General features: G+C 42.8%; 1 protein-coding gene across 1 annotated transcript in view; it reads right to left on the bottom strand.

Moving 5' to 3' along the window:
- REV3L (REV3 like, DNA directed polymerase zeta catalytic subunit) overlaps nucleotides 1-20654 on the bottom strand; it is a 2860434-nt gene that overhangs the window by 2545959 nt on the left and 293821 nt on the right. Inside the window, exon 5 of the mRNA XM_044062729.1 lies at nucleotides 17773-17932. Within this exon, the coding sequence (XP_043918664.1) occupies nucleotides 17773-17932 (160 nt within the window). The remainder of the gene's footprint in view (nucleotides 1-17772; nucleotides 17933-20654) is intronic.

The following is a 20654-nucleotide window of genomic DNA, read 5'->3' as shown; positions in this document are numbered from 1 at the left end:
GGCCACCAGCCAGAGGCTCCTGAGGCTGTGGGTCTCTGCTGTCCAGAGAAGAAGTTGGTGCTGAGACGGAAGAAGATGCCCGAGGGGGAAGAGTGTTGGTACCCCTGGGTGGATCTGATGATCGAGACAGCACGCTCCTCATCATCTCGAAGGCTGACCTCTCCAGCTCCGAAGAGAAAGAGAATGCCATCGGCTCTGAGACAGATGTAGGGTCTGACCTCACCCTAGCCGACGCACCGAGAGGAAGACTTGGAACCGAAGAGGTCCGGTTCCAGGCATTCCCATCGGGGCCGACTGGGGAGCTTCAGCTCCTAGATACCACAGACGGCACCAAAGCTGTCGGAGCGGAACTCTGCTCTGAGACAACCTCTGGCTCCGAAAGCCCAGCATGGCTCAGAGGAGGAATCACAGAAGGGATAATGGACTCTACTGGCTCTGGAACCGACTGGGTCGGAGCCAGCAGCATTATAGGTTAAGTCAAATGACTTCAGGAGTCTCAGCACTACTCTCTCCACATCTTCTTCTGATAACCTCCTGGAAGATCTGGTAGACAGTGTGGGAGATCTAGACCTCTAATACAGGGGACCTTAGAGTAGGGGAGATTGGCAAAGGATATGTAAACCGGCTCCAATGTCTGCTATCAGTGTTCGGCTCCGAACTGCCTGGTGCCGACACTGCAGCCATAGAAGTAGTATCCTCGATCAGTTCTGAACTCAGGTCGAGCCGAGGAGGAAGAAGACTTGTCAGTTTTGGGAGTCAGTTCCGACGCACCAACTGGCGCCGGGGAATGCCTCTTAGAAGGTTTTGACTTGTTTTTTTTTTTTGGACCCATGCGATTTAGAAGAGGAGGAAGAGCTGGCCAGGTCTTCCTCAAAGGAGGGCTTAAGGAGACCTTTTAATATCGGTTTATTCTTTCTCTCCTGCAATACCCTGGCACTAAATGAGTGACAAAATAGACACGTTTCCTGTAAATGGATGGCCCCTAGACAGTACACACTTACTGTGGCCATCCGTAATGGACATCTTCTACAAGCATTTCACACACTTTTTAAACCCAGAGGGTTTATTATCTTTAACATTCCTTAGACATCTCACAGAAGATGAAGCCAGAGAGACACAATCAAACACAGAGAGAGAGAGAAAGAGAGGACTAGGTCCTCTAACTTAAAATGGGCCTAGCCCTTAAAGCACAAGCAGTCACACAGCCACGAGGACTAGGTCCTCTAACTCAAATGGGCCTAACCCTGGATAGAAAGAGAAGGGAGAAACCTAGGTCCTCTAACTAAAATGGACCTAGAAGTGGAAAGGGGTCATAAATAAATGTAACCACTCACACACACACACCAGAAAAAATCTCTATAACTAAGCCTTATAAGAGATATGGGTTGACGGTCAGAAACTCCGTTCAGCTAAGACAAATACGGAACAAAACTATGCGGAGTACTCCACAAGAAAAAAATAGTTAAAGCCAACACAGCAGACCGAGAACGCTATAGCGAAGCTTTACAAAAAACTGCACATACAGTTAAATTAAGCACAAACGCGCCTAGAACTACTAAATGTCAACAATATCTAAACTACTAGAGAAAACACTTAGGCAAAACGCCCAGACAGAAACTAACTGGCACATAGAATACCAATGAGAAAGACCAGGCCAACAGCCAACTGGTTCTCAACAATAAAGCAAATAGCTAAACTATCTAAACTATAGAAAATAGCACGGAATAGCAAAAAATTTAGCAAAATGTGTTGGACTTAACCACCGCCAAGAAGAAACGCATCCGAACTCGACCCGGCAAATGAGATCTGGGGATTGTACTGGTGCATCATGGGATACCTACCTAGCCACGAGCCAACTAGAAAACTTTGAGCTTGAAAAAAGGCTGAGTTGGAGCCGAGCAGCGTCTCCGAACCGATATGTAAAAATGAAGGCAAAATAGGACTACAGAACATGGTTGCTTTTGGACATTTACCAAGACAAAACGACATTCTTATTTTATCTGGAAAAGTTTTGACTACTTGCAGTTGTGCTTTCAGTTACTCATCTAATGAGCCATACCATTTTAAATTGACAAAGAGATGATTAGAGGTCTTTACACTTTGTTGTTTTCTAGGAGAGCCAAATTATAGCCATGGCCTAATCTGTTAAGTAGACAGCTTAAAGGGTTAAGGGCTAGACAAAATAGCAGCGGTGACAGGAAGTCACCCTGGAATATCCTCCTTTGAATTTTTATCCCTGGAATAATAATTTGCCCTTTATCATGGCTTAATTGCAAAGTGGTCTGCCACTGTTTCATGGTCACTGTAATGTAGTCAGTGTAGATGTATTTATACATTTTTAAGCACTCATCCATGAATGTGGGATACAATCAAATGCTTTTTTGTATTCAATCCATGCCATACTTAGATTCTTCCCCTTCTTACAGTTCTCCATTATGACTTTATTTAGCAACAGATAATCCTCTGTTCCATATGACTTATTTTATTACTCTTTTATTCTATTCCCATGACTGGATTTTCTTCTAAATGACTATAAACTCTGTCAGCATCAATTCCGGTGTATAGTTTATATGTTGCCGGAAGGCAAGTTATTGGTCTATAATTTTTAGGATAACTTGCAGGTTCACTCTTAAGTAGGAACATTGTTTTTCCTATCGTTAACCAGGGTGGTGTCTGTTCTGGGTTGCATATAAATAGTTCTTACTCATGACTAAATCTTTGCACAAAGATGTTAATACTTTTAGCGAGAAGTGCTTTCAAACATATTCTGTGAGGCCGTTAATCTCCTTAAGGATCTGCATCTAAAATCTCTCTCCTTATTTTTCAAAGCTTCTTCAGTTTCATCATCATCCCATTAAACTTTGATTGATAACCTTCTGCTTGTGTTATGTTTAAGAGACATACCTGTGTAGCTCTGAAGTATCTCTTCAAATCAGGTACCACCTCGTTCTATGGCGAGGAACAACTTATCTCACTTAACTTCTGCCCTCATCGCCTCCCAAATATATCCCTTCAACCACTTATTTTAATCAACTTCTTCTTTAGTTGATAAAAATATGGCTGACCTGGGTATAAAACTAAAGGGACTAAAAACCTTTTCACAGCTTGCATTATTATCCATATAAATTAGCAAGAGATTCCAGTTTCTCAGTTTTTGTATTATCTTTTGTTTAATATCTTTCCACATATCCTTAGCTATCATAACTGAATTATTCTTAATCCAAAAACTTAAAAACACTTCATCTTATGCCCCAATACATGTGATTACTGCTGAACCAATTCATGTGCGAGTACAAAAACTATTGCTAGAGCTTTTGTTTTGTCCTCATTAAATTTTATACCTCAAAAAGACTTGAATCTGTCTCAGAATGTCCCACAACACAGAATGTCCTTTTCTGGATCTTTTGAATAAAAAATAGTATCATCCGGAAATAAAATATTCCTTTATTACCAAGCCAGTTATATCCTTGAAATTTTAAGTCCCTTATTTTCTTTGCTAATGGTTCTATGTATAAAGTAAATAAAAAGGTAAAAGAGGACAGCCCTGCCTTGCTCCTCTGATCACACACTGCTTGTCAAAGAAGGCACCCTCCCACCTTAATTTTTGCCTTCAACCCTTCATATATCCTATTATTCTAGTAGAGAATGCAAAAATTACCACTGCCCTAAAATCCCAGCTGACCCTTTCAAATGCTATCTCTGTATCAAAACCCACCGAAAACAGTGACATTCTCTTCAAGGTTCAAATAACAAATTCACCACCATAACAGAAACAGGCAAGCAAAAACTGAGGGCAATGCTACTCAATGCTAGAAGTCTAAATCTCAAAATGCACTCACTCGAGGCACTTCTTAAAATGGAGAACATCGATATCTGTGCAGTGACCGAGACCTGGTTCAAGGCTCCAGAGAGCACCCCTGCACTACCAGGCTACAACTCATACCACACTTTTTGGCCATGTAACCTGGACCGAAACACCAAAGGTGGAGGTGTGTTCATATTCATTAAGGATATCCACACCTCCAGGCTAGTTGCTCAGCATAATGCATCCGAGGCTATCCAAGTGCAACTAACTCTGGGCAAAACTACAATCCAAATTGTAGCTTGCTACAGTTCCCCCACCATGCCCCAGGATTCCCACTCCTCTTTTCTTGATGTACTGGAAAATATTAGGGTTCAACCAAACACCCTAATAATGGGAGACTTCAACTACCCCACCATTCACTGGGAAAACTACTCGTGTACCAACTCCTTAGCTCAACGCTTTCTGGAATTCTCCAATGCCCTGGATCAACTTATCCACACCCCCACCAGGGACAACAATATCCTAGACCTAGTCATTACCAACATGAGTGACTGGTGTTCCACACCTGAAGTAAACTCCTCGTTGGTCCGATCCGACCATAAGCTAATCACCCTTGATATCCACATCCTGCCCCCACCCCCCGATTAAGGAAACCACAGCAAAAAATTTCTCCAAAGCCAACTTCATGCTTCTTAAGACAGACGTTGTGATCTTCATGACACCCGTGCAGATGGACAATACAGTTACAACTGCTGAATCCTACACAAATGCACTCTATAAGCACTTACACGAGTGCATGGATTGTGCTATCCCAAAGAGAACCAAAATGCTATCCTCCAAAAAAAAGGAAGCCAATCTGGTGGTCCCCTGCCATAAACAAACTATACAACAGAAGGAAGAAACTGTTGCAAAAGAGTAAAATCCGATGAGTGGAGGAGCTCTCTGGTCAGCCTCAGTAAGAAGCTGAGATCCCTTATAAGATCCTCCAAAGCTAGCTACGAAAACAAAATCACCACTAATTCCAAAGACAACCACAAAGCATTCTATAGCTATGTCAAGAATCTCAATGGCAACACCCAGATCTGCTCTGAGTTTCAGCACAAAGGCAAGAAAATTACAGAACCAACTGATATTGCCAATATCCTGGCAGATAGGTTCAGTGCTAACTTCACCCCACACTCACCCCCTACAAGGCCCATATCTATACAGGAAGAATGCAGTCTCCCTGTAATCACAACTATGCAGGTAAAATCTGCACTCTCTAAAGCCAAAAACACATCATCCATGGGACCAGACAACATTCCAGGCTGTGTTTTACATGAACTGGCTCCCCACTTAAGCACCATGTTCAATAATAGCCTCGCATCAGGCTTTGTGCCCCCTAAATGGCACACAGCAACAGTTATCTTGCTCCACAAAGGGGGAGCCACCACTGATCCTGGGAACTATCGACCTATTAGCCTGACTAGCCTAGTTTGCAAGGCCATGGAATGCTATCATCATGGAACTCATAAACAAATACAATGGGAACCTCTAAACTCTGGATCACACCCAGTTCGGGTTTGTGAAAGGCAGATCATGCCTCCTGAACCTGATTGACTTCTTTGAGGCAGTCACCAAGGCCGTAGATGAGGGTAAGGTGGTTCACACATCCTATCTTGACCTCGCCAAGGCTTTTGATACCATGCCCCATTCTGGAATTATAGCTAAACTCACTAAACTAGGTATAAATCCCTATGTCACAAGATGGGTTGCCAACTGGCTCACTGACAGAACCCACACTGTATAAGTTGCAAACTCCAAATCTCACCTCAAAGCAGTGACAAGTGGAGTACCACAAGGTTCTGTCCTGGGACCTCTCCTGTTTGGTATCTGCTTCTCTGAAGTACAAGCTAACACAGAAGGCCTCTGGCTAACGAAGTTCGCAGATGAGTGCAAACTAGGAGCCATAGTCAAGTCCCCAAATGATGTGGGCATCCTACAAAAGGGCCTCGCTGAGACAGATGCCTGGTGTCAGAGTCACGGCCTCAAGCTCAATGCCAAAAAGTGCACCGTCATCCCCTTTGGTAAAAACTCTGTACCCATGAACTACCACCCACATAGGCAGCAATCTACTTAACACCGAATGCATGATAAGAGACCTTGGGACCCAGGTGGACAGAAGTCTCTCCTTTGATACTCACATCGTCACAGTAGTCAGGAAGTCCTTCTACATAGCACACCTCATCATAAAAGGGTTTGCATCCAGGAAAAAAGAGAGGTCACTGTTCCCCTCTACTCGACACTCAGACCCATTATAGAGTACAACGCCCCTTTTGGACTGTACCTCACAAGACATCTGCAGCAGCTGGAAAGGCCACAGAACTACCTCACAAAGAAGATTACTAGCCTCAAACAAATTCCCTACACTGACCGCCTCAAAAAACTCCAGCTTTACTCTGTAGTATATTGCCTACTCAGAGGTGATCTCTGCCTAACATATAAAGCTACGTCAAACCCAGAGCTGTTGGACATGCTACACCTAAAGAAATCCCAATCCCTCCGAGCTACACACTCTAGGGACCTAAACCTTGTCACCACAATAAACAGGACATGCTGGAAGGATAGATTCCTGTCCCAGAGACTTCCTATACTCTGGAACAGGCTACCCATCTATGTCAAGCAAAGTTCTTCATTAGCACTCTTCAAGAAAAATCGTGAGGAGTGGATGGGAAATAGGAAATACACCCCGGAGATCACTTCTGAGTCTCTGCTCGCCAGTGGCACAGGAAAATAACTTTTTTGGGTGGCGTAAGCCAGGGAACCTTGTTGGCTAAGATTACGTAGGCCCTTGGGCCGATAGCCTAGTACCTACCTATGAACTTCCTCCTGTATCATCATTGCTCTACTAATGTTGTTAAATAATTATTTCTTCTCCACAGAATAAAATGTATAATCCTCTATCAATTTTGACAGCACCTTTGCAATTCACATAGCTAGTACGAACATAAACACTTTATATAATCATTGTTTAAAACTGAAATATGTTGAATATGAGGATGAGTCTGAAGGGTTGTGCACTTCAGATTTTGGTGATATATTCTATACTGACATCATACTAAGGAGTTCTGGTCCTACTTGGTGTTTTAAAATATTTTTTCTCCTTTTGTAATATTGACTAACCACCAGGAAGTTTATTTTTCAATTTCTCCTTGTACTTGTTTCTAATGCAGACTGTTAAATCAATGCATTTGCCTAAATGGGTATAAAAACTAGTGTAAGTGGCTGGATATTCAAGGTCAACTGTGGTAATGTTATGGGTAAATTCAGATATTTTTTCATATAACTGTATTAAGATTAATGCTTTTGTAGTCTCTAAAAAGGGTGGTGTTGGTTACTGGGGATAGGAAGTGCCAAAAGAATGTCACAAGTTGCTGGTCTAACTTAATCAATGAGGGTCAGATCAGAGGGTTGGGAAAAAGGCAGAAGCTGTGATAGCAAGGACCAGATCAAGAATGACCTGGTCCTTATTCTTACTTGTAATTTTCACAGGAAGGAAATTATGCTGCAACCTCAGCCAGCTCAAATGACTGATCTCCAGTATGCAATGAATCATTTCTTTGTTCAGTGCAAATAAGCTGGGTTAAGAACAGCACTTCCAATTCAGAGATCATGGTTTAGTGGAAGCTTAAGTCAGGTAAGAGATGCAGCTACCTTAACTGGAAGCATTTATAAAGTAGCTTGGGTCTCGCTCATCAGTGAGGGTGAACAGTAGACTGGTGTAGTGGGAGCCGTACTGCAGAGGTTGAACCAAACTGTGTTGAAAAAGCTGAATCATAGGAAGACAATCTTAATGTACTGATCCAGTCTATGTCCACATCCTCACTTATGATTACATGCTTTCCACAAAGCCTGAAAGGATAAAACAGCAAACAAGTGGCAAAAATTAGGCTCCTCCGCAAGGCAGCAAGGCTCACTATCTATGACACAGTGAGGAACATGGCAATCCTAGATGACCATGAAATACAACCATTGTTCCATCAGCATAGACAAGAGTCTGCTAAGATGGTTTAGCAACATTGTAAAGAAGCTTCCCAGTTACCTACTCTAAATGATGCCAGCCAAGCTAGACAGAATTTTTTAAATAATTCTGTCATTTGTGAATAGTAATATAATTTGTATGCTTGTTTTAGAAATATAAGAAAACTATATATTCTGTACTGAGCTTCAATATTGTAACCATAAGTCCACCCTGCTGGAAAAGAGCAGACATGTGTCTAAACTACAGACCTATGCAAATTTGTGTGTTGATGGTAAAGGCTGGAATATACAGAGTTAACTTGCAAACTCTAAGAAAATAAGTGGAACATTTTTATGACTCTTATTTCAGTTTCAGCTCAAAGCAGACACAATATCTAGAGTTGTAGGCTTTCCTATTGTCTGGAAACAGAGCGGTTTCCAAGGTAATTGTTTTACCACTTCCAGTTTCAGGTAAGCTTCTAAGAGATAAGTATCTTTATAGAGACATGTTAAATTCTGTTGGTATCTGTTTAGCCTGGGAACTACATGCAGGTGTCAAATAGTGATGTCATCTAGCTAACCCAGCAGTAATGTGCATTATTAACTTAAGAACCATCTCTGAGAGAAAGTCAGTGCATTTTGTATTTTGTTCTGGACCTGTAAACATCTCTTCAGCACTCCTCATCTACATTTGCCTGGTTCTGTAAAGTGAAGCAAGTGAGATCTTAACCATACAGCTGTGCCAGTGGGGAGTCTTATTGGGGACCTGGAGAAAGAGAGAGATAGAAACCAGCCCCAGACTGAATGTGAACTCTGTGTGCTCTTAAGGGAAACTGTACTTGTGTGTGTGTGTGTGTGTGTGTGTGTGTGTGTGTGTGTGTGTGTGTGTGTGTGTGTGTGTGTGTGTGTGTGTGTGTGTGTCTCCCAATATGCATGCCCCTCACTGGTGTTAGTGGTGAAGACTGAGGCTCTTTGATTGCTGGGCCAGGGCAGGGTCATCACATATTAATTGTTTGGCAGTGGCGGGATAGCCACATCACATATTAATTGGTTGACAGTGGTGTAATAGCCACATCACATATTAACTGAATTGTAGTGGTGTGAATACTGAACTCTTGTAGCTTGTGTGCAGTGGTCACTGAAGGCATTTTTGTACTCTAAATCAGCCACGCAGTGAACATTCCGAGTTCATATCACAATTCTTTTATTGCTTTTTCTTAGCTTAGTTAGTCAGGGAGAGCAGGCAAGCATGTCAGCAGCAGCAGAGAAATATGGCAAGCTGACAAGGAGTCAATTGGCAGAGCTGTGCCAGGCTAAAGGACTGGTGCATGGAAACCAGACTAAAGCAGGCATGATTGCAGCTTTAGTCACAGCTGCATCAGAAAATAGCAACCAGGAGGATTGATCAGACTGGACGTGGAGATGTACAACTCTCAGAAACTGGACAGCTCAACCTTTCCACAGAGGACTTAAAAATCCATCGAGTTAAAGAGACTTGAGTTGAAGGCCAAGCATTTGGAAATGGAAGCAGCAGAGTGACAGACATCTGGAAGCTGAAGAGAAGGAGAGGCAGAGGCAACATGAAAAGGAGATGCTGACTCTTCACCAGAGTCATGGAGGTAATGGGGAAGGGAGTAACTGAATCCCAGAAGCAACAACAAAGGTCAGTGCATTTCTTCCCCAATGTACAAAGGGTAATAATTTTGATAGTTTCATTCATATGTTTGAGAGGGTATGTAAACAGTACAATATGTTGACCAAGGGCTCTGGGTACGATTCCTGCCCCCCTTACTCCATGGTAAAGCTGTAACTGTTCTTCTCAAACTATCTGATGTTGACTGTTTAAATTATAAGGTTGTAAAAAACGGTTTGCTAGAATTTTTTAAGCTAAGACCTGAAGCTTATAGGAAAAAGTTTCATGAACATAGACACAAGGAAGATGAAAGTGTGTGTGAATATGTTGCTGAACTAAGCACATATTTTACAGATGCGTGAGTGGATATCAGGTCACCACTTCTGAAGGGCTGGCAGACCTTGTGGTGAGGTAACAATCCCTTAGCACTTTGCCTGAAGACATGAGAATCTAGTTAGCTGATAAGAATGCATTGCTGTAGATGAGTTGGGGAAGAAGGGAGACCTATACCTAGCAAGCAGGCCATCCCTGCACAGGAAATGGGCACCCTGTGCTGCTCATGGGTCTAAGGGAACCCATGGTGGGCAGCCCAGACTGCCCCAACAGAATCTGCCAGTAGCAGGGAAAGCCATTAGCCCAGGTACACTTGCAGGACCTAGGATTAAATGTTTTAAATGCAACCAGTGGGGCCATGTAGCATATAGATGCCCACCATGTAGCATATAGATTTCACACTGAGCTAATCGAAGGAAGACAATGAGCAAACTTGGATCTATAATATATAAATAGAAGTTATGTACTTACCATAACGTTCCATGTGAGTTGTTTATCTCGCCTTTATTCTCACTGATGGGTTCGGAGCCGATCCTCGGATACGACACGGCCGATAGCAAACCTCAAGGTTCGCCAGTAGCTCGAGACCAAGCCCCTTATACCACAATGCACTGTTCCCAAAGGGGAAGAAGAAATACAGGATGGTACTAACCTCTAAGTCAACAGTCAGCCTGGAGGGGGAAGGAGGGAGAGACGTGAGAATAAAGGCAAGATAAACAACTCACATGGAACTTTATGGTAAGTACATAACTTCTAAACTCAAACCTTGCACCCCTTCTGCCGACCACCTACCAGCAGAATACCTTCAAATAGCTTCCAAAGTCATAGCATATCCCATATCCATCCTTATAAACCGAACAATCATAGAAGGTAACATCCCATCCATATGGAAAGTCTCCCATATAATCCCCTTACATAAAGGAGGCAAATCCACTGATATCTCCAACGTCCGACCAATTGCATTACTCTCTCCACTAGCCAAAATAATGGAAAAATGTATTCATCATCAACTATTCCAACATCTGCTCCACAATAACTTACTTGCCAACTGTCAGCACGGCTTTAGGCCCTTTCATAGTACAACTACCGCCCTTCTATCTTTTACTGACTGCATTAACAAGAATCGAAATAATAATTCTCTATCTTCTGCACTATTCATTGACCTATCAAAAGCCTTTGATATGGTTAACCATGACTTACTAATCAATGTCCTAAAAGCCCAATCTCTCGACCCACAAGCAATACTCTGGTTTACATCCTATCTAAATAATAGACAACAAGCAGTGCTCTGGGACAATAATCTCTCCACACCCCTCCCTGTAAACATTGGAGTCCCTCAAGGCTCTATCCTTGGCCCTCTTCTATTTTCCATCTTTATTAATGATCTAAATACTGCTGTTCCTCAAGCCACATACATACAATACACTGATGATTCTACCTTAATCTGTACTGCTAAGTCATCTATCTCTCTTCAGACCCTTACTCAAGCAGTTTTTAACACCGTTGAAAATTGGTTCACCCATCACTACCTCCTCCTCAACCCTAAAAAAACAAAATTATTACTCTTTGCCCCCACTCAAAAGTCACCAGAGTTCCACTTCACAATTATCTCTAACAATGGAACTACTATTTCCCCTGACACTACTACTCGTCTACTGGGTATAACCTTAGATAATAACCTCAGCTTCGACGAACATATCAACAATACTATACAGACTGTCAATAAAAAACTAGGCTCTCTGTATAGAATCAAACCCTTCCTCACACCACTAGCTAAAACCTCCATTGCCCAAACTCACCTAACTTCTACTCTATTCTATGCTTCCGCCATATACATCAATCTATCAAAACACAATCTAAGCAAGCTTGAAACCAGCTATAATAACATAGCTAGATTTGTCAATGCCACCCCTTTCGCCACAGTAGTCAGGAAATCCTTCTACGTGGCACACCTCATCACAAAATGCTTCTCATCCAGGAAAAAAGAGGTCATTGTTCCGCTCTACTAGTCACTCATTAGACCCATTATAGAGTACAATGCCCCTTTTGGTATATACCTCACAAGACATCTACAAAAACTGGAAGGGCCGCAGAAATACCTCACAAAGAGGATTACCGGCCTCAAACAGATGCCCTACGCAGACAGTCTTAAAAAACTGCAGCTTTACTCCGTCGCATATCACCTACTCAGAGGTGATCTCTGCCTAACACACAAAGCTATGTCAAACCCAGAGCTTTTAGACATGCTCCACTTAAAGAAATCCCAATCCCTGTGAGCTACATGCACTAGGGACCCAAACCTTATCACCACAATAAACAGAACATGCTGGAGGGATAAATTTCTGTCCCAGAGACTTCCCATACTCTGGAACAAACTACCTATCTATATCAAACAAAGCTCATTAGCAGTCTTCAAGAAAAATCTTGTTGATTGGATGGGAGATAGGAACTCCGGGGATCAATTCTGTGGCTCTGCTCGATAGTGGCACAGGAAAATAATTTTCTTGGGTGGTGAAAGCCAGGGTACCTTTTGGCTAGGCTTACATAGGCCCTAGGGCCAACTAGTACCTACCTATGAACCTACCTATGAACGGAGGCAAGGCGAGGGACAAAAGGTGGGAGAGCCAGTAAGTGGGAATGACAAAATGCCAACAGTAGGTTGTCTCGAGACAACAAGGATACCAAGCTACCACAAAAGGTTATAACCTATCCTAGTGAATGGCAAATAGACCATTGCCAAGAGAGAGACAGGTTCTGACATAACCATTGTGAAGCCTGCAATGGTTACATAGGAGCACTACTTACCTGGGCAGTCTACACCAATCAGAGCTTTAGGAGGGACCCCATTCCAAATACCTTTGGCTAGGGTTTACCTTGACTGGGAGGATGAAAAAGGAAGCCAGTATGTAGGTGTGTTTGAGAGTATCCCTGCAGATGTCCCGACAGGGAATGATTTTGATAATGCAGTACTGTGTGTTCATGCAGTTACACACAGTCAGGCTTGGAGACAAGCATGTGGGTCTGGTCACCTGGAGGAGACTCAGACAGACTGCACACTTGCAGCCAGGACTGGTGAAGTGGTTACTTTAGGAAGGGAGCTACTCTGCAGCAGTCAGATTGACGGAGAGTCACAGCTACTTGTGGGTACTGATGTTCCCTTGGACAGAGGGACTGCAAGAGCAGAGGTGAGTAGTAGTACCCAGGTTGACAGTGAGGCACCACTGTCAGAGGATACCAGACTTCCTGTGGAAGGGGAGCTGGGAAGGGTTACAAAGACAGAGTTGAGACAGGCTCATCTCTCAGACCCTACATTACAAGGCCTGAGACAGGTAGCTAGTGAAGCACCTGATCCTCAAGGGAAAGGAGAATGTGTATACTAGTACAAAGGATTACTGTAGAGAGAGTGGAACCCTGAGGGAGGGCTAGAGGGTAAGAGAATACAGCAGTTGGCAGTGCCCAGATCCTACCATCTGGCACTTCTAGCCATAGCCTAGGATATTCCCTCTGCAGGCCATATGGGCATAAAATGTACAAAGAGATGTATTATGCAGAACTTTTATTGGCCTTGGATTTCCAGAGATTTAACAGGGTACTGCAGGACCTGTGAGCAGTGCCAAAAGGTAGGCAAGGCAGGAGACAAGGTGAAAGCTCCTGTGATTGAGGAGCCATTTCAGAGGGTAGCAATGGATATTGCGGGGCCTCTAAGTACCCCACATTCCACAGGAAAAAAAGTATATCCTAGTGGTAATAAATTATACTACAAGATACTGTGAGGCAGTGGCTCTGTCCTCCACTGAGGCAGAAAAGATGGCAAATGTTTTGTTAGAGATTTTCAGCAGGGTAGGTTTTTCCAAAAGAAATACTGACCAACAGACTTGCCAATTTCATGTCAGACCTGCTGACCTGTCTGTGGAAATACTGCAGGGTGAAGCACCTAAAGACCACCCCCTACCATCCCCAGACTAATTGTCTTGTTGAGACAGGTTAAACTCTACACTCAAGTGCATGCTACGGGCATTTTGCAGACCAGTTAAAGTGGAACTGGGACAAATATTTGCCCCATCTGTTTGCTTACAGACGGGTACGACAGGAATCCACAGGTTTTTCTCCCTTTGAAATGTTGCATGGCCAGAGGGTGAGGGGACCTCTACATTTACTTCTAGATAAGTGGGAGGGTGACTGTAAATCCCCCAAGGAGTTTGTTGTGGCATATGTCCTAAACCTCAGAACAAGGCTCAGGGAACTCATAGGCTTGCCCCAGGAAAACCTGGCAGAAGCACAACTGCAGAAAAACGTCTGGTATTACAGGAATACTCAAGTTAGAGAGTATGCTATAGGGCAGCAGGTAATGTTTCTCATTCCTGTCAGACACAGCAAGCTGCAGGCAGCTTGGGAGGGACCTTACAAGGTGGTAAGGAAGGTCATTGATGTTAACTACATGGTAGAACTGCTAGGCAGGAGGCAGGGGCACAAACTGTACCATGTTAACATGGTAAAACCTTATGATAGGAAGACCCTTCTGCTGAGTATTTGCAGTGGATTGCAGGAAGAGTCTGAGGGGGATCTGTTGATTGATCTCCTTACTGAGGTTCGGACTGCCACCTCAGTAAAAGGGGTAGCAATGTCCCAGCAGCCATCTCTTACCCAGGTTCGAGAAACCCGAGCAATGTTACTGGAGTTTGGGGACATGTTCACTGGGAAACCAATGTGCAGTCAGGTGGATACAGGACCCCAAAGGTCTATTAAGCAAGCCTCTTATAGGGTGCCTGAAAAAGTCAAACAGACTCTGAGGGAGGAGATATAGAAAATTTTGGAGCTAGGGATATTCTGGAGTCCAGCAGTCCATGGGCCTCCCAGAACTGCTAGCACCAAAGAAGGATGGCAGCACCAGGTTCTGTGTGGACTACAGGAAATTAAACAGTCACATGCTTACCCCATGCCTAGGACAGATGAAGCCCTAGAGCAGCTGGGTGGGGCTAAGTACCTTACCACCACTGATCTTACCAAGAGTTACTGGCAGGTGCCATTGACTCCCAGTGCTAGAGAGAGGTCAGCCTTTGTGACTCCTTTTGGCTTGTATGAGTTCACAAAGATGCCCTTTGGGATGAAAAATGTGCTGGTAGATCATATCCTAGCAGGATCAGGAGATTTTGCCCTTGCTTACCTAGACGACATTGTCATCTACAGCTATTCCTGGCAAGAGCACCTTCAGCATGTCAGGGGGGGTGCTGGGCAGACCAGAAACGGCAGGGTTGACCATTAAGCTCAGCAAATGTCAGGTGGGTATGGCAGAGGTCTCCTACCTAGGACATAGAGTAGGGAGTGGCAAGATCAGGCCAGAACCAGCCAAAGTAGAAGCCATTCATGCATGGCCTACACCGGTTACCAAAAAGCAGGCGTGGGCATTCTTAGGGACAGCAGGGTACTACAGAAAATTCGTACCCAGTTATAGTACCATAGCTGCTCCCCTCACAGACCTGACAAGGAAAAACAGGCCAGATAAGGTAGTGTGGACCCCAGCATGTGAGCAGGCATTCCAGAAGATTAAAGAAGCTTTGTGAGGACCCCTGTGTTAGCCAGTACAGATTACAGCATATAATTTGTTGTGTAGTTGGATACTTCGAACCATGGGGTTTGGGATGTACCTAGCCAGATTTCTTCAGAGGGAGAAAAGCACCCAGTGGTTATCTCAGTCATGGACTCCAACCCAGGAAGGAATGCTATGCATCCATAGAAAAGGAATGTCTAGCCATTGTGTGGGCACTGCAGAAACTTCAGCCTTATCTGTATGGAAGGAAATTCACTGTAGTTACAGACCACAATCCCCTAACATGGTTACAACTGAGCCAGCCAGCAAAATGCCAAGTTACTAAGGTGGAGCCTAGGGCTGCAAGCATATGATATGACAGTGCAACACCGCAGTGGGGTTAGCACTGCCAATGCAGATGGGTTCTCAAGACAGAGGATGGGGTAAGGTATTCCCAGATATACTCAACCCTCTCAAGCAATGTTTCCAAAGGTCATTGAGTTCTCCAATATATGACACCCCTGCACTGGCCCAGTAATCTAGGAGCCTCAATCTTCACTACTAAACACCAGTGAGGGACGTGGACATTGGAAGGATCACAAGTGCACACACAGTAAAGTGCAATTTCCCTTAACTGCACACGGAGATCACAGTCAGTCTGGGGCTGGTTTCTCCCTCTCTCTCTCTCTCTCTCTCCAGATCCCCAATAAGACTCCCCACCAACACAGCCATATGGTTAAGATCTCAGAGTGATCAAGCCAAAACCTCCAGCACCCTCTCTGTCCAACCAGTGCTTCATGTCCCTGCCCAAGTAGCTGACACACACACACACACACACACACACACACACACACACACACACACACACACACACACACACACACACACACACTTTGAGATTTGAATTATATACAAACACACAGACAGTCCTGGGGAAGGCTGGCACAAGTTCACTAGCTATGACCCCTTGTGCCCAGACTATAAGGTAGTACCAGCTGCCACCAAACACTCTTTTCAGCTACTATAAAGGGCCCTTACCAAAGGATGCCCAATCTTATTTAGATAATAGTAACTTTACATAGTGTGACCAGAACTTTTTTAAGGCTACTTAGGAGTGGCCTACACAGTGTCACCAAATGCATAGGCAAGTACTTCAAGAGCTTAAATATTACTACACAAATCAGTCACAATTAAAATGTTTAAATATATTTAATAATAAAAAATAAAAGCACAACACAATACTCATTAACCGAACACAGTGACAATAGAGTTCAGAATCACATGAAATATTTTAAAACATTGCAGAACAGTTTCACATAAATACAGAAAACATTGAGACTACTCTTGCTACATTCCTATCTATCTCTTAAAATATATTATGCCCTAAATGTCTTAACTTACAAAGCCAGGCAAATATAAATGAGAAGTGCTTTGACAAAGTGTGACATTGGGGTTGGGAGGGTGGCCTAATGGTTAAGGTGTTTGCTTTACAAACTCAAGGTGCAGGGTTTGAGTCTCACAAGGGATAATTGGCTAGGCTTAAAATGGCTCGCAAGGGCAGTTAGCTTAGTACTAATCTATGAAACTATCTATGAGATGTTTACAGGTCTGGAACAAAATACAAAATGCACTGACTTTCTCTCTCTGAGGTGGTTCTTAAGTTAGTAATACACATTACTGCTGGGTTAGCTAGATGACATCATTATTTGACACCTGCATTTAGTTCCCAGGCTAAACAGATACCAACAGAATTTAACATGTCTCTATGAAAAATACTTGCCTCTTAGAAGCTGACACTTAGAAGCTTGCCTGAAACTGGAAGTCATAAAACAATTACCTTGGAAACCTGTAATTACCTCTGTTTCCAGACAATAGGAAAGCCTACAACTTGACATTGTGTCTGCTTTGAGCTGAAACCGAGATAACAGAGTCATAAACATATTTTCGTAAGCGTTTGCAAGTTAACTCTGTATAGTCCAGCCTTTACCATCAACACATACATTTACATAGGCATGTAGTTTATACACATTTCTGCTCTTTTCCAGCAAGGTACACTGTGGTTACAATCTTGAAGCTCAGTACAGAACATATAGTTTTCTTACATTTCTAAGGCAAGCATACAAATCATTTTACTATTCACAAATGACAGAATTATTTACAAAACTATCTAGCTGGGCTGGCAGCCTTCATACCTACCACAGGAGATATAAAAGTCACAGCCCACTGGGAAGAGACCCTGAGGTATATCCAGAAGAGATTGGAGGTATCATCTCGCAGCTTGATGAGGAATCCCCGAGGAGCTCACAAGATGAGCTAGAGATTTCTGTCAGAGATAAGGAAATCTAGTCTACCCTGCATAGTTTGCTATCATGGTAACCCTTACTGAGACAGCTGGTTTAGAAAGGGATGATGATGTCAAAGTTTATTATGCAGCATAAGCCTAATCAAAATAAAATGCATAACTCTTGCACTAACCTGGGTATCTGATCATCTTCCCACCATGTGCAAGTAGTCATTAAAGAGTTCTCTAAATCACGCATCTTACAAGAAATGGGACTCCGCAACAAACTTGCATCTTTTTCTCTGATGTTCTTGGCAACTTCTTCCTGCTTAATATTTTTCTGCTGGACTGGATCTAGGAATGAAACAGAAATTACAGTGGAAACAATGGGCAGAGACAAGTTCTTTCACTTACAAACATATAAATCATCCAATTTAATAGATAGACGTACACAAAAATGCAATGATAAATATTTTTCACAGTGTACAAACACTATTAATCACAGTGAATGAGATTTAACTTGCAAGTCCAAAGAAATTCTTTGTAATCCAAAATGACACAAACTAGTACTACTATTTTTACATATGCAGTCAAATTTACAGTCTTGAAGAGGAATACAAGAAAGTCTATTAGTCATTCCTAGACAGCCTACTTTTAGTTGGCTAGTCCAGCAGTTATTCTGTTCTAGATCAAGCAAACATGTAGGGACAGACCTGGGTTTTGCAGAATATAAATCTCAAGACTGCAAAGACCAGTAAGGACATCCTGGGATTGTAAACAAACTCTCCAAGATGCACTAGTTCTTGAGTAATACTTGGAAATGTTCTGATTACTTTTAATGTTATTTCCATTTAGAGTTGCCTTCCTTAAAGCATCACTGGCTATAACAGCTTCTTGAAATCTAACAGCAAATACTAAACACTGTTTATCAAACTGTGAAAGTCTATGCAGCATACAGGATGCCAGTTCAACTTTAAAATATGTCAACTAATCACTGGGAATTTATCACTAGAGGCGACAAACTTTTAGACAGCAAACTTCTCTATAGTAATGTGATATGTCCATTTATGAGACGATGCATTCCTGAATAATCAAATGTTGTTCAGGACTTCAGATGCAACTAAGACAGCACAACGGTGTGTTCACTTTACTTGCTTATTTATTACATAATGGATTAAGTGCTGAATACAAATCAGCAGGGATCTCAGACACAGCTTTCTCTCAAGACTCCTCAAAGCCAAAAGGACTGCAGACACCTTTAAATGACTGTTGTGGATCCTCAATCCAGAACAGACTCACTTCCCAAGAAGCATAAAGCAGCTGAGATGGGTTTCTTACTTCACCAGCAAAACTTGTCATCAGGATTTGCAGAACAGGCTGTCTAGCACCTCAAGCTCTTTTAAGAGATTAGACTCCAAGAGAATATCTGTGGGAGCACAGTTACTCTACAGCCACTGCCACCCTTAAGTCCTCAGCAACAACCACAAGCCAGCCGTGTACAAGCTAACATTAAAATTTACCTCATCTAGGGACCACTTTCAACCATGACCTGGGCCAAAGACACAAGAAAAATAACCACAAAAATTACAATGCAGGTACATATTAGAAGTTGTATGCAGAAGAGCATTTGCAAAAAATTAAACAAACAGATTAGTCCTATCACTAAACATAACAAATATCTACATAAAGGTTATATGATAAAGAATATAAACATATAAAGTAACAGAGGATACACCTAAACAGAGATACAAATGTGGACAGATGGTGAAAATGCATAACTGAATGCAGTGATACACAAGACTTAGCAGTACTTGCTTTTCATGAAACAAATATAAATCCTCACCATGCTCGTGACGTAACATTAACAAGTTATTAGGAAGACCAAGTACCTGCAAGGAGCTACTGTGTGGGTATAGAGAAGAAGATAGATTGAACTGAAGACAGAACTGGAAAGTCCAACTCTCCACTACACCCTCAATTGAGCTGCTAAAACAAAGACATCCTGGGCCCTCTTGTGGGCACAAACTACTGACAATGGAGTGTGTTCAACTTCAAACCACTGACTGCAATCCTTTACCACAGGATTAGGGAAAACATCTATATGGTTATGGCTGCCCTAAGAAACTGCAGCTATGGGAGTGTACCTAGACAGTCTGTCAACAGGCAGCACATGGAGTTTCTTCTCCTGGAAGGCCTCCACTACAATAGACAAAGTGTGATGAATGATCTGAATACAGAGGAGAGACTAAACTGCAGCACTTTGTACTGAAGAAGTGCCCAGCCACAGCAAATCAAACAATTCTCCTGTGCAGACCACAGACAATATGTCAATATACATATGCCCATCATCTTCAGACTGACCCCAGAAACTGTTGATACTAGACAATGGCATAGTGGATAGGCTTTCGTTTAAGTCACTGAAGTCAGGGATGGGACAGTATCTCCATCTCTTTCAGAACAAGAAAGTATCAGGAGTAGAATCCCTCATTCTTTCCCAAAGGAGAAAAACCTCTACAGCTACTAATATGTCCATCTTCTTCAGCCTGACCCCAGAAACTGTTGATACTAGACAAATGCATAGTGGATATGCTTTTGGTTAAGTCATTGAAGTCCAGGATGGGACAGTATCTCCATCTCCTTCAGAACAAGAAAGTAGCAGGAGTAGAATCCCTCATTTTTTCCCAAAGGAGAAAAGGCCTCTACAGCTACTAAGAAATGCTGGATCTCAGCGTGTCTCAAGAACTGAACACTTTGTGATGTGGCCAACCATAACCATGCTACTCTCACTGGACCATGGTGGCATCACTTACAGATGGCCAAACAAGAAATGACCCTTCCTAACCCCCCTCCCTAAAGACTACACTAGATGACAAGACTGCACCTGATAAGTTAGTGTGAGACTATCAGCCAGTATGGGGGAATTCAAGATTACATAACATCTAAGGATCCTCCTTGATTTGTGAAAAAAAAAATAGAACAGGGGCCAAAGGGAAACATTTTCCAACCTGATTGAGGCCCTGCTTCCTTTTCAGGAGCTAATCCACCAGACCTTGAGAAGGCTGGGTGATGAGATCTT

Source organism: Protopterus annectens, chromosome 2.part1 (genome assembly GCF_019279795.1).
Source record: "Protopterus annectens isolate FY-2018-M chromosome 2.part1, PAN1.0, whole genome shotgun sequence".
NCBI classification, from domain to species: domain Eukaryota; kingdom Metazoa; phylum Chordata; order Ceratodontiformes; family Protopteridae; genus Protopterus; species Protopterus annectens.
The sequence above is the reverse complement of the archived record's forward strand: the minus strand, read 5'-3'. Positions and strand labels throughout refer to the sequence as shown.